The 13,727-nt window shown below is 34.1% G+C and overlaps 1 protein-coding gene across 1 annotated transcript in view; it reads left to right on the forward strand.

Moving 5' to 3' along the window:
• Positions 1–281: 281 nt before the first annotated feature.
• Positions 282–13,727, forward strand: part of LOC143240513 (lamin Dm0-like) — an 88,368-nt gene continuing 74,922 nt past the window's right edge. The window contains exons 1-2 of the mRNA XM_076483047.1: positions 282–497; positions 11,011–11,441. Coding sequence (XP_076339162.1) covers positions 372–497; positions 11,011–11,441 — 557 coding nt within the window. The 5' untranslated portion in view covers positions 282–371. The remainder of the gene's footprint in view (positions 498–11,010; positions 11,442–13,727) is intronic.

Here is a 13,727-nt window from a genome sequence, read left to right on the forward strand (position 1 = left end):
ACTCTGATTTCTACGCCCTTTTAAGGGAAGGAATCTGCGAGAAATTTTAGTTACAGGTGTACTCGAACTCTCGTGTAACAGGTTTCATTGGTCTATCTTATCACGTGCCTGTGGAAACCCAAATCACATAACATTCTGCCGTTACAGGATAAATTCTCATAGAGAAACCTTTACACAGGTAACACGCAACTAGGTGGGTGTGAATAAGTTTCAATAATTTACATCATGACTTGACAAACTGCAGTGAGGAAAACTGTGTGCTTAACGTAATAGCATGAGTCTGTTTTAACTTTTGCTGTAACAACACGATAATTAAACAAGATGGCGATTTAATATAACAGATAACAGTAAAAATCTTTGATGAATCCGTTATGGAAACGTGGGCATTGCTGAGACGTACTTCAAAGTTTTGTAGTGATGTTTTCAAAAAAATACTCGTCAGCTGTGATAATTATGTTTCAGCTGTGATAATTATGTTTCTCATGTGCGTAAGAAAGGTAAGAGATGCAAGTGTTTAAGTAACATATTTGTCAAAACGATCAGTTTCTGCTTTATTTATTATAAAAAGATGAAAGTTGTATCAAATGCTGTCTTTTGTGCGATGTGGTTGAGCTTTATGTCCTGGTCTTCGATATTTACCGCGTATCATATTTCACCAGATAAAACTTTCTTATAAAAAAAGAATGTTAAAAGACATAACAATCATGCATTGACTGGAAAATAGTGGGAAACCATCATTAGTGAGTGACAAATATTGCCAAATAGACCTTCATACATTCACAGCTACTCAGGTACTGTAGAATCTATAACAATGAACAATGAACCCTAATTTCCAACATTAACGATAGTAAACAAACTGATTTTTAAACAACTTAATAAGATAATTCAAATAAGATGTTTTAAATTATTATGTAATAAGTATGCAATATATATATATAAAATAATATGAACGAAATTATAATAAACACGCTACGGAATAATATCTGTTAGGTAAATTATTGGATTTATTTATTTTGTATCTTGTGTAGGTGTATTAATGTAGATGTCACACTACCTCTGTATAAGATCTGCTACTCTGTAATTAATGTAAAAGCTTCGAACATTACGACAATGGCATGAATGGATTGTTTGTTTTTTTTTATTTTCGCACAAAGCTACTCGAGGGTTATCTGTGCTAGCCGTCCCTAATTTAGCAGTGTAAGACGAGATGGAATGCAGTTAGTCATCACCACCCACCGCCAACTCTTGGGCTACTCTTTTACCAAGGAATAGTGGGATTAACCGTAACATTATAACGCCCCCACGGCTTGGAGGGCGAGTATGTTTGGCGCGACGGGGATGCGAACCCGCAACCCTCACATTACAAGTCGCGCGCCTTAACACGCTTGGCCATGCCGGGCCAGCACGAAGGAAATTATGCTAACAATTTAGATTGGGCTTAGGACAGTTTTTTGTTTGTTTACAAATAAACGCAAAGCTGTACGATGAACTATCTGTGCTTTATCAACCACGGGTATCGAAACCCGGTTTCTAGTATTGTAAGTCCGCAGACATACCACTGGGATATTGAGGAAGCTTAGTTAATACCTTAAAATCGTGATATTTATGCCCAAATATAATTATCGGTTTTAAAATGTGAGGCATGCAAAACTGAGGTTAAACTGAATGAACCCTCAACACAGTGTGACAGTAGATATCTTCATAGCATAAAATAATTTTTTAGACTCAGTCAATAGCTGTTTGGTTATCTTTAAATGCTTTAGAGAATTTGTCATTTGTTGAAAACTTTTGTATAGTCATAGTTCATAGATAATATTGTATTATAAGGTAACATTAAATTTCTTATATACATATATATTTGTGGTGTGCACAATAATAAGTATTATTATTTAGAAATTTAAACCCAATATAAAAGTCGTTTCATATTATTATATTATTGCTATGAGATGCTTTTAAATTATACTTCTGTAAAATTATTATATACAGTCTATCTTAAAGCTTGTAGTTTTAAATGAAAAGCATAATTTAAAAAGTGTGTACTAATCTGAAATTTATATTTTCCTTCAAATTTAGCCACAGAATAAGTTTAAAGTCTATTTAAAATAACTTGTCATTTACTAAAGACAAACAACAAAATTAGCTACAATACTTGTTTTAAAGTTAGCATAAAACAACACAACGGGATATCTGTGCTCTGCTCACCACGGGTACCGAAATCTGGATTCTAGAGTTGTAAGTTCGCAGACATACCGCTGTGTCACTGGATTGCAGTACAATACTTGAGAAAATTTGGGTCATCGCTTACTGACTTGGTCCGGCTTGGCCAGATGGTCAAGGAGCTAGACTCGTAATCTGAGGGTTGCGGGCTCGAATCCCCGTCGCACCAAACATCCTCGTCCTTTTAGCCGCAGGGGCTCTATAATATGACGGTCAACCCCACTATTCGTTGGTAAAAGAATAGCCTAAGAGTTGACGATGAGTGAGACTACTAGCTAGCTGCCTTCTCTCTTGTCTTACACTGCTAAATTAGGGACGGCTAGCGCAGATTGCCCTTTTGTAGCTTTGTGTGAAATTTCAAAAACAAATAGTTTCTCAACTGGGCTCAAAATGTATATACGTATTTTTAATTTAAATTACTTGCTGCTGTAATGAAATACTATGTAATTTTGGAAACGTTGCCAATCTCAAGAATGTCCCAAAAAAAGTAGTTAAATTTGACCGTAAATGAAGAGGAACCATTTAACCTGTTAACAGATTTCTTTAAGGCTACTAATAGTTTAACTATAGAGTTCAAAGTCTTGATTATGCAGTCACTACTACTGGAAATTCCATAATAGAACCAAGAATCAGTCATCATGGCTTCCATGATTCTTGAGCTGAGCTTACATGCCTCATACTCTACCCATTCAACCACTAGCTTTGGTCTTAGCAAAATTGGTTAGAGGGGGTTAGGAGAAGAAACAGCCTAAAGTGTCATGAGGTCTGAATCCATTAGAACACCATTTATAACCATTTTCCATAGCATCATATGCTCCAAATCAAAAAAGGCTTTCACGCAGCTAAAATGTACAAAATCCATGAAAAAGCCCTGGAAAAGCGCCCTAAGGTAGACCACGCTACAACCGTTGTTAATGCTACGCTATAACTGTTATCTTGACCTCGACAACAGTTAGAATTTGTGGCAATGGCACCTAAACAGTTTTGACCAATTTCTCTCTTTAACAAACCACCATATGCAAATAACACTATTAGACCCAGACAACAAAATTCATGAAATCGAGGGCCGTATGTCAAATAGAAGAAGAATGAGGGTGATGTCATGATCATTTATCCAAAATGGCTGAAATATTTCCTGAAACAAAATCTATTCAGCTTTCTTGTAAGGCATTTCATTAAAAGTAGAATAGCATCTACTTCTGGATGAGTTACATCACAGATTAGTTATTTCTGTAAAACTCAAAAAATTGTCTTACATATTTGACATACTTTAGCTAGTCGTTTAGACATTCAGCCATAATAAAAATATTTGTCTTAATTTTATAAAGCTGTACGTTTCTTTATAAATAATTAACCGTCTAAAAACATTTTTCTTTATTCTATAAAACTCTGAATTGTTTTGTAACTAATAAGCCATGTCAAAAGGCTTAGCTCAAAAAAACAAAAAAAAACAACTTACTCATGAAGGAAACTTACTTAATTATCATAAGGATATCCTCAGTCTCGAATGGTTTCACATGACGTCACCAAGATGTTTCTGGATAAAGTTGTTAATGATGGTGTCTTCTAAATCTGCTTAAGCTTTGCAAATGGCACAGGTAATATATATAAAAGGCCAGACTCTTAATAGCACTCCTCTTTTTGAGTTTCAAATTTGGACCAAGCGATTACTCAGTTCTCTACTGGGTCAAATCAGTGGTGCAACTAGAATGCTCGATAGAATTCAGAAATCTGTCTGTTTAGACTCATTGGACTGCTTACTTGTAAATCCAGATGATAAAAAGTTACTTGTTTGATGCACATGTTTTAGTTATTTTTACAAAAGTAACTAAAATGTAAAACAAAAGAAAAAGTTAGGTTAGATAAGAAAAATCGATAAAAATAAACAAATTGTTTGCAAGTATAATCTTTGTAAAACACTGGTGCAACTACTGATATGATATGAGATTCGCTCTCGAGATAGATCATGCTTTGCTTAAGCGATTAAGGAACTTTAAAAACCCAAAAAGGATGACAGTACATTAGATAACAAAATCGCTGCATCGAAACGTAAATTAATTATCTCAGCACTCAAATAAATCTTTTCTATTCATTAAGTGTCCCAATACCGATCACCAAATTGAAGTTGAAACAATAAGCATTTCTGTCATTACAAATACAAACCGTGTAGTAAGAGATTCTGCTGGTGAATGCAGAGTGTGATGAGGTAAAGTCTAACAGAAAATTTTTACATATCTTTAAGTAGATACCTCTGGATATTGCTGATGTATTCCTAGTGAATGAGGTTGAATGAGAGGGTTCATCGATAGATAACTATTGTTTTTGACAAATTCATGAACTTGATCAAGATTTACCCTATGATAAATACATTGGCAATTTCCCTCACTGATCTACTAAAAGCCTGTAGAACACATTTATAAAATGTTTGGTTACCTAACAGTTACAGAAGTCTGAAGATGGTATCAACAAGTCACAGAAGGGTAAGGATGCTTGATCAAGTCATACTAACTCACCTGATGAGAGAGAAAGAATTATAAACATTTACATGGGTGTTCATAAGAGTCCAGACTAGGAATAGCTAGGACTAGAAGAAAAAGCTATTTCTGATATTCTCATAACTGCCAATATCTATTTCCCAAATGATATGGGTGGAAAGATCCGATTACCAACAGCTAGGACGATCATTATGTTGATCAATCAGTTGAAAATAACTGTTGTTCCTGTCTTTGAAAACTCTCATGTGATGTTCACAGTACAATCTATGCTATCTAATACCCACTTTGTCAACGGTTAGAACAGTGTGCTGTGCTAATTATGAGTGCCAAAACCAGAATTTTAATGTTACAAGTCTTGGGACTTACAGCTGAATCAATTAGTGACTTAGAAAGCAGAAACATAATTCTAACTTTGTCTCTAATAATACAGTTTTACCAAATTTTTCTCATAAATAGTGTATACTTGAAATATATGCTACATGTACTTGAACCGTTCTTGAGAGGGTGAAATTATATACAGTAAATGAAATTCACATACAGTAGTTTGGGCACAATAACAAATACAAACTTGTTGTACTTAATGTTTTATTAGTTTAGTTAGTTATCCCCCTTAGATTCTACCTAGGAACATAGGGCCGCAATCGCTTGCGGATTCTTCAACAAGTATTTAAGTGAGCAGGTTGTTAGCTCACTGCACCAAGCCGTCCCTAATTTAGCAGTGTAAGACTAGAGGGAAGGCAGCTAGTCATCACCACCTACCGCTAACTCTTGGGCTACTCTTTTATCAACGAATAGTGGGATTAACCGTCACATTATAACGCCCCCATGGCTGGGAGGGCGAGCATGTTTGGCGCGACGCGGGCGCGAACCCGCGACCCTCGGATTACGAGTCGCACGCCTCACGCGTTTGGCCATGCCAGACCGATGTTTTATTAGATCGTGGTAAAATATTAAGTTGAGGAATAATTCGTGAGCGTTTTTAAATAATTTCATTCAAGCATTGCATGCAAGACTATACAATACTTCAATGCATGAACACATTACGCCCAAAACATTTATTATGATACTTTATTTCATGTAATACCTAGGTATATAGTATGCATTGTTTTAAACGAAATTGCAAGAAATTAAATGCGAAAAGCAGATGGTGTCGAAAATGCTCGATTTTGTCCACTTGACATTCCATTTAATGAGCTGAAAATGAAAGCAAAAATTAAAGACATGAAAATCAAACACACCATCTATTAGAGCAAAAAATTATCTACCAAATGACATGAAATATTTTGCGAAAACGTTTCATTTATGAATATACTTGAAAAAAACTCTCACCAATTATTCCTCAACCCAATATTTTACCATTCAAAACGTAATGTTTTTAATAAGCACTGTTTTACAGATATCCTCTTTGCATTGCTTTAGCTCAAAACAAAATATTAGCACATCATAAAACAGCTGTTAAGTGTATTAAGAAAAGGCCGACATTAACACTTTTAAGACATATTAAAACTCGTGCCAAACTTGTAATTGAGTTAGTGAAGGCTATTAGTAAGGGATAATAGTTAGCGTTAAGTAATGCAAGTCAACTTGAGTATGTAGGAACTTTTTTGCTTAAGACCTCCATATTTTCTTATTGGAACTGTGCACTGTCTCTGTGATAACCAAAGAATAGGAAGAAGATAGTAAGTTTAAGATTTCATTTGTCCAGCAAGGACAACAGATGGCAGCACAGCTACAGACAGTTGATGAAATGAAGATATGCAAAAGCTTGGGGAATCAGGAAATTTTCAGATTTTTTAGATATATTTTCTATGGATGCTAGTGTATGTGGCTTCATAAAAAATCTTTAGAATATCATTTGAATAATGCCTGACTTCATAATCCATGATCATAACCGTGCATTATAACTCCCTTTAACCTATGTTGAGATTTTTTACTAGTTCAATTTTATTGAACTTGAATTTGAATTTCGACTTTTAGTTTTTAAGAACACGTTTTAGTCATGACCAGTAACTTTTTAACAAGCTTATCCTGTTGCTAAGATGTCATTTTTCCCAAACCTTTCCTTTTCACTTTGGACCCATCAACATGTGAGCCAACAAGCTCTTCCAGGACACCCAGGACTTTTTATATAATGACCATATCATTAACTCTAAATGATCCTAATCTGCAGAAAGTCCAACAGATTTTGTTATGGACTCTGCTAATGCACCAAACGAAGGTTTAGTACTATAAAAAAAAAAGCAAGACTCATTGTTCAAATTACCCATCTGAGGATACATCATCACAACCCAGCAACTGTGCGATATTTCCTCTCGCCTATAACATGGGCACTATATTCTTAAGCTTAAGGAAACATTTCCAGAGCTTTAACCCTCTTGAGACGCGATCAGTTCTTTAAAAGGTAGAGGTGAAATGCATTCTTGTGAAATGCTTGAAATTATCAAGACAAAAGACTCATCGTTTCCCACCATCATCATAACAACAGTTCAGACTGTCCAGCTAGCAAGGGGGTCGTTCTATCTGCTACTATCATGTCCAGCTAGCAAGGGGGTCGTTCTATCTGCTACTATCATGTCCAGCTAGCAAGGGGGTCGTTCTATCTGCTACTATCACTATGTTTGGAGTTTAGGGTGAATTGGAAGGATCTGTGCCTGAACCACTATTCCAACCAGCTACATTATGGTTGGAGTATTCTCGAAGAATGTCACAGGTGGAACTTTCTTCTAAAATATCAAAAATAATTATGCCATGCGTTTAGGTACATTCCAGCGCTGATAAAGCACTGTCAAAAAATGATCACTGACTAGAATAAGACTTGAGTTCTGTAGAGCAAAGAAGAAGATTGGCTGTGGCAATACCTTCCTCACAATTTGAAGAAGAAATATTGTGATTATTGGCTAAGCAAGTAGACAAATATAGAGTCATTGTGTATGCCAAAGAAAATCTGAAAACCATCCTGACGGCTCTGGGAATATCTTTTCTGGGATTAAGGTCATGGAAAGTTATATCATGACAAGCTGTGGAATGAGTGGTGTACTCCGTATATCTATCCATTTCATTTAAACGCTAAATTATAAAAATCTTATATATTTTTACTTTATCATAGTAATAAATTTATCATTATGTATTTTCCCTTTCCACACTCCCTTTTTTAATGTGAACGTTTCTTCTGGTTTGGTTTGTTTTGAATTTCGCTCAAAGCTACGCGAGGGCAGTCTGCGCTAGCCGTACCTAATTTAGCAGTGTAAGACCCACCGCCAACTCTTGGGCTACTCTTTTACTAACGAATAGTAGGATTAACCGTCATATTATAACGCCCCCACGGCTGAAAAGGTGAACATGTTTGGTGTAATGGGGATTCCAACCCGTGACTCTCAGATTACGAGTCGAGTGCCTTAACCACCTAGCCATGCTGGGCCCTGTTTCTTTTGTAAGAAGATATTGAATTGAAGTATTTTATGTATGTAATAACAAGAGTTATTTCACCTTGTTTTTATTAAAGTTTCATTTTCATAATTTTATATATGTGTATATATATGTTTTTAGAATTTGTGATGTGTTTTCTTATGTTGTATACATTTTTATTAATTGTTATAAAGAGGTTTTATTGCCATTATGTAGTGATTGTATGTTAAAGGGGTTATATGTTTAGGATGTAGTAAGATTTTCTATTTTAGAGGGTTTAATTATATTCTCTCTTATCCACACGTATATAAGATTGCACGTTAATAAAGTGTTGTTCATTTCTAAAGGGTATTCATGTATTGTATGATTCTTTAAAAGAAGTTTCCATGATATGTTCTATGCTATAAGGCCATTTTATATATTTTTCTGTGATAAAATAATTTATTTCTGTATCGAGCATTTTACTTGTAAAGGGGTTTCCATTATTCCTAATTATTGTATATTATAAATCATAGTATTTGTGTATGTTGGTTGACTTTTACTGTATTCATGATTTAAAACTGGTCTTTCTTTAGATTTGCTGATCATTATTGTTTCATAGTTTTTTGTGCATTATTTATTTATATTTATTTGTTAAAGGGATTATTTACCTAACTAAAATGTAATCATTCATGGGAATGATAGAAACTTAATGCACATCTTGCTCTCCTTCCTAATGGCACAGCGATATGTCTGCAGACTTACAATGCCAAAAAACCAGGGTCGATACTTGTAGTGAGAAGAGCACTGACAGCCCATTGTGTATCTTTATTCTTAATACCCAACAACGAGCAGATGTGCTTCTTAACCATATTTCAACTCTATTGGTTTTGAAGTTAAGTTTAATTGTCGGGTGTCAAGTTTTTTATACGACTGCGGGTCTTTACAGTGGATATCTGTAACTTGTTCGCGATACATTTCATACAGTTCATTTGTTTTGAAATAATACATATTAAAATAAGTCAAACGTCCATATATAAATTTATTACATTATTGGTTATCAAAGTTATACCCAGAGCTTTTAATAACTGCTTCTTTTTCATCAAAGCCCACCCAGGTGGGTGCAGTTACTTTAGAACACCCTTTCACGAGACAAATTATTAGAAAATAAGGCAGTGATACTCACTCTAAAATCACCACTGCAACTGTTAGTTGTCACAGTATATCCAGAGCTTTAACTAACTCTTTACTTTTCGTCAAAGTTTACACAGGCGAGTTCAATCACTTTAGAACCTCCTTTGAAAAGCGAAGTTATTCTGCTGTGCCTTTACAAATCACTCATTAAGCCATCTAACTTTGCTTTTACTTTCACTTTCACAAACTTCTAGATCTGGCATGGTGAAGTGGTTGAGGTGCTCGACTGGTAATCTGAGAGTCGCAGGTTCGAATCCTCAGAACGCCAAACATGCTCGCCCTTTCAGTTGTGGGGGGTGTCATAATGTTACGATCAATCCTACTATTCGTTGGTAAAAGAGTAGCTCCAGAGTTGGCAGTGGGTATTGATAACTAGCTGCCTTCCCTCATGTAGCTTTGCGCAAAATTCTAACAAACAAACACAAACTTATTCTTGCACTAGCTTGGTTCCTTATATATTACCCTATTGAAGCTTAAATACTTTTATAAACTACAAGACATTGTGATGTAGCAACACCGACTTAAAGCAACGAAAAAATATAGAATTCATAACAGTTGAACTACTTAATAAATGCTTATTGGCTACTATACAGATGTTCATTTTATACAGTCGTACGATATCAGGTAAAATAAATAAACTTAGTATTACGAAAATTGTTTAAACTCGAAGTCTAAGTTCGAAAAAATCCAGTTCAACCTACATTTTGAAAAACGTTTGTTTTTGAGCTATACTAGTGTCGAAGAATCTCACTTTTCATCAGTAACCCTCAACACAAGTTAACCAAAGAAAGACAAGCTAGCTAGACGTGTGTCATTGTGAAACATACTTTTGGTGTGGCACTTTGAAATAAAACTTATACACTGGATAAGTGAAGTGAAGAAAAAGTGTTACTGGCCACTATTCACTTCTTCAAATAGAAAATAATCACATCACATAGCCGCACAAAAGCTCTACTTGTTACAGTTTAGTGAGGTATATAATGAGAACCAATTGTTAGCTGTCAGTTAACCTGCGATGGACTAACATCCCTTCTAGACTTGATGGATCACTTACAATTCTCATGTACAAGTGCCATTATAAACGGGAGTTCAAGAGCACCGGCTCTATGTAATATGAAAAGAGGGTAAAGAGTTAATTTAATTTATCTTGCTATAATTGATGTAAAACAAATGAATTTACTTGTTTAAAGAATCTGCGATACGTTATACCACTGACTGATTCACTCTTTATCATGAAAATCATTCTACATAATTTAAACTATTTAAATATACATATTATGAATGTGCTCGAGTACGGATTTTGTTTATGTATTTCAATTAATTTATCTCTTTTCTTAATAATAACTATGATGTTTTCTTTTTTCTGGAGTTGTCAGAAATATTTTAAGAATTAAAATACAGACCATCTTATTTAATAATTTTAAATCTTCTACCGTAACATATAAAACGCTTTAATGTAAAACACAGCTTCGTTTCCACATCTATTAAAAAATACCGGTAGCGAAAAAGAAAATGAAAAAAAAAAATTAAGATGCATCTAATAAAGCCCCCTAAGTAGATTTAGCAAAGTAGGGGGCGTTTAAGATCACGTGACCACGCTCTTGTCTGTTTGCCGGGTTTTTGCTGGCGTGTGTTGTGTTTTTTGTAGGGTGCGGTTTGTCGGTAAATTGTTTAGATATCTTTTTTTAAAAAAACTTGAATAAACGACCGAAATATCTAGGGTAGGAGTATGTCGTCCAAAACATCAAAGAAATCTACTACCACAACTCATCATACCATAACAAAAACAGCTCAGAGCCCTCAGGTATCTACGAGTTTCAGTGAGCGAGGAGATTCCGAGAGGCCTAGTTCACCTCTTAGTCCTACGAGGCTGACGCGTATCCAAGAGAAGCAAGAGCTCCAACATTTGAATGACAGGTTGGCAGTTTATATTGAACGGGTACGAGAATTACAAGTAGAAAATGATCGCCTCTCCATTCAGGTACAGAGTAGTCAAGAGACAGTTAAAAAGGAAATTACAACAGTAAAATCTCTGTACGAACAAGAATTATCAGATGCACGTAAATTGTTAGATGAAACTGCGAAAGAGAAAGCTAAGGTCCAAATTGATGCTGGAAAGTGGAAAAGTGAGTTAGATGAAGTGCAACTGAAGTAAGTTATTTATAGAATTTCGTGTAGGGCCAGTAAAGTAAGATTTGTTAAGATTATCAATTTTATCGAGATGTATTAATAGTATAACAAAGTTCAAAACGCTTATCTTAATTCTAACTAAATATCATTGTCAGTTTGAGAATGATTCAGTTAGGAATATTAAGTAATGATGAGTAATGATAACTTGTGTTTAAGTAATTCAGAGTTATTATGCTAGTCTGATGCACTTGATGTTAACTTCATGAAGATAGTAATTAGTATAAAGAAAATTAGCTTGCATCAAATTTTAATTTTACTTTAGGCTGAGACTTTGCATAGCAGAACAGTGTGAAAGGAGAGTTTAGCTACATGCAAAGAATTTTGGTAAATTGCAGTTAATCTTGCATAATAAGAATTGAATATGAAATATTGGTTGATTTAATGGTGGTTCGGTTTTAATATTTAATAAAAACTTGCATATTAGTTATAACTTTAGCCTTCCAGAAAGTGTAATTTTTCTTTAGCTGTGGTAACTGCTATTTGAATATGAATGTTAAAAATTTGAAAAACTTGCATCCATATCTTTACTGGCAAAAAAAAAATTGGTCAGAAGAGACTATTTGTGTTTAATCATCCCTATTTCTTAGCATGAATAATTTAAGAGATTAAAGATATCTTGCTTAAGTAGCTGAATTAGGTGAGCCTGAGTTCAGATTACATTGAACTAATAGGTCTCAGAGTAAGATAGTTGTTGGCCATGAAATTATGTGGGTGAGAAAGTGTATTTGTGAATATATATATATATATATATAAATCTTATATAAACAAAGTAATACTTAATGTACACCAAACAAATGAAAACGTCAACAGTGATAATACACGGTGAATTTGTATGATTTATTTCAAGGCAACTATCCTTCCACTAGTTGTAAATCAACTTTAAAACATTGCAGTGTTTGCTAAATCTGTCTCTGCCATGTGGCAGCAATCAGAGAGTGAATGTTAAAACTAAAAAATTGGATCAGTGATGCATCAGATGATAGCTCTGTTCATCAACTTTAAGTTAGGCATTTTCATTGAATCCAGAATAATAATTTACTAGTTGAAAACAAATGAAACTTTAATTAAACCCATTTGAAATCCATTTTAGATATTTAATTTGTTGGAATGAAGCCATACAATAAACTTTGCAGTACACTTTACATAATACAGGGTGGTCTGTAAGTCCCTACCCATCCATATATCTTATGTATCCAGAGTGTCACCAGTATTCTTGCACTCATGTACCAATGTACTTGTCACAATACACTCTTTAAGTGTAAATGGGCTTACATCGGCTATATTTCTCTGAAAAAACAAAACATTTATAATACATGTGTAATTGAATATAACATAACATGGATGGGTAGGGACTGACAGGCCATCCTGTATATAAACCAATATATAGTTATGTCTACTGAATTCTAGCAAACAGCATGTCAAAATATAATGATTGGGAAATGTAAATGTCAATAGACTATACATTGTTGTGACAAGTTGCTTTACACAATATAGTTGAGAGTGGTTATAGCAAAAGTATGTGTGTTATAATAGTTTAAGAAAGTAAAAACTTTAAATACACTGGTAATAAAATCTAGAAAAACTTTAATTTTACACAGTTTAATTTACTACAATAGCCAATAAAAGTGGTAAGAAGGATATAACAATTACATCGTGATATGATGTAGATTGGTTAGAGGTTACTACTGGTACATATCTCAGTCATGATATTTCCAGTTTACAACCAGTGTGATTACAAAATCTTTAATACTTTCATGGTATATAGCTAAGCTCATACTTCATTGTTAATATTGGTTATTGATAACTTTTATTTGATTTAGCCACATAATATTAACTTGTGTATTATATGAGTTTGAAGTTGATGGACTTTATTGGGTTTACATTTTATCTTGCCTTGACATGGGTGTCATGTAATATCATGTTAGTAGATAAAGTAATAATGTAATATTGGTCAATGTAATTTTTTTTAACATTGTTCAAGTGGGAAGGTTGTGCAGAGTGAAAGGTCAATTCACAAGTATCATTTGTAATTGTTTTTAATTAATTATTAACTATACAATTAAACTTGCACTGTAAATCTACTAATTTGGGGGATTGCTCGTTTGGGTTAGAAAATATTTTATATAGAAGTTTAACGTTTCTTTGTGAACCTGACGATGACGAAGAAGGTCGAAACGTTGTTCGCTCTTCTATGTAAAATATTTTCTCAACCCAAACGAGCCGTTTTTGCATATAAATTTCTCAACA

This window comes from Tachypleus tridentatus, chromosome 13 (genome assembly GCF_004210375.1).
Source record: "Tachypleus tridentatus isolate NWPU-2018 chromosome 13, ASM421037v1, whole genome shotgun sequence".
NCBI lineage: Eukaryota > Metazoa > Arthropoda > Merostomata > Xiphosura > Limulidae > Tachypleus > Tachypleus tridentatus.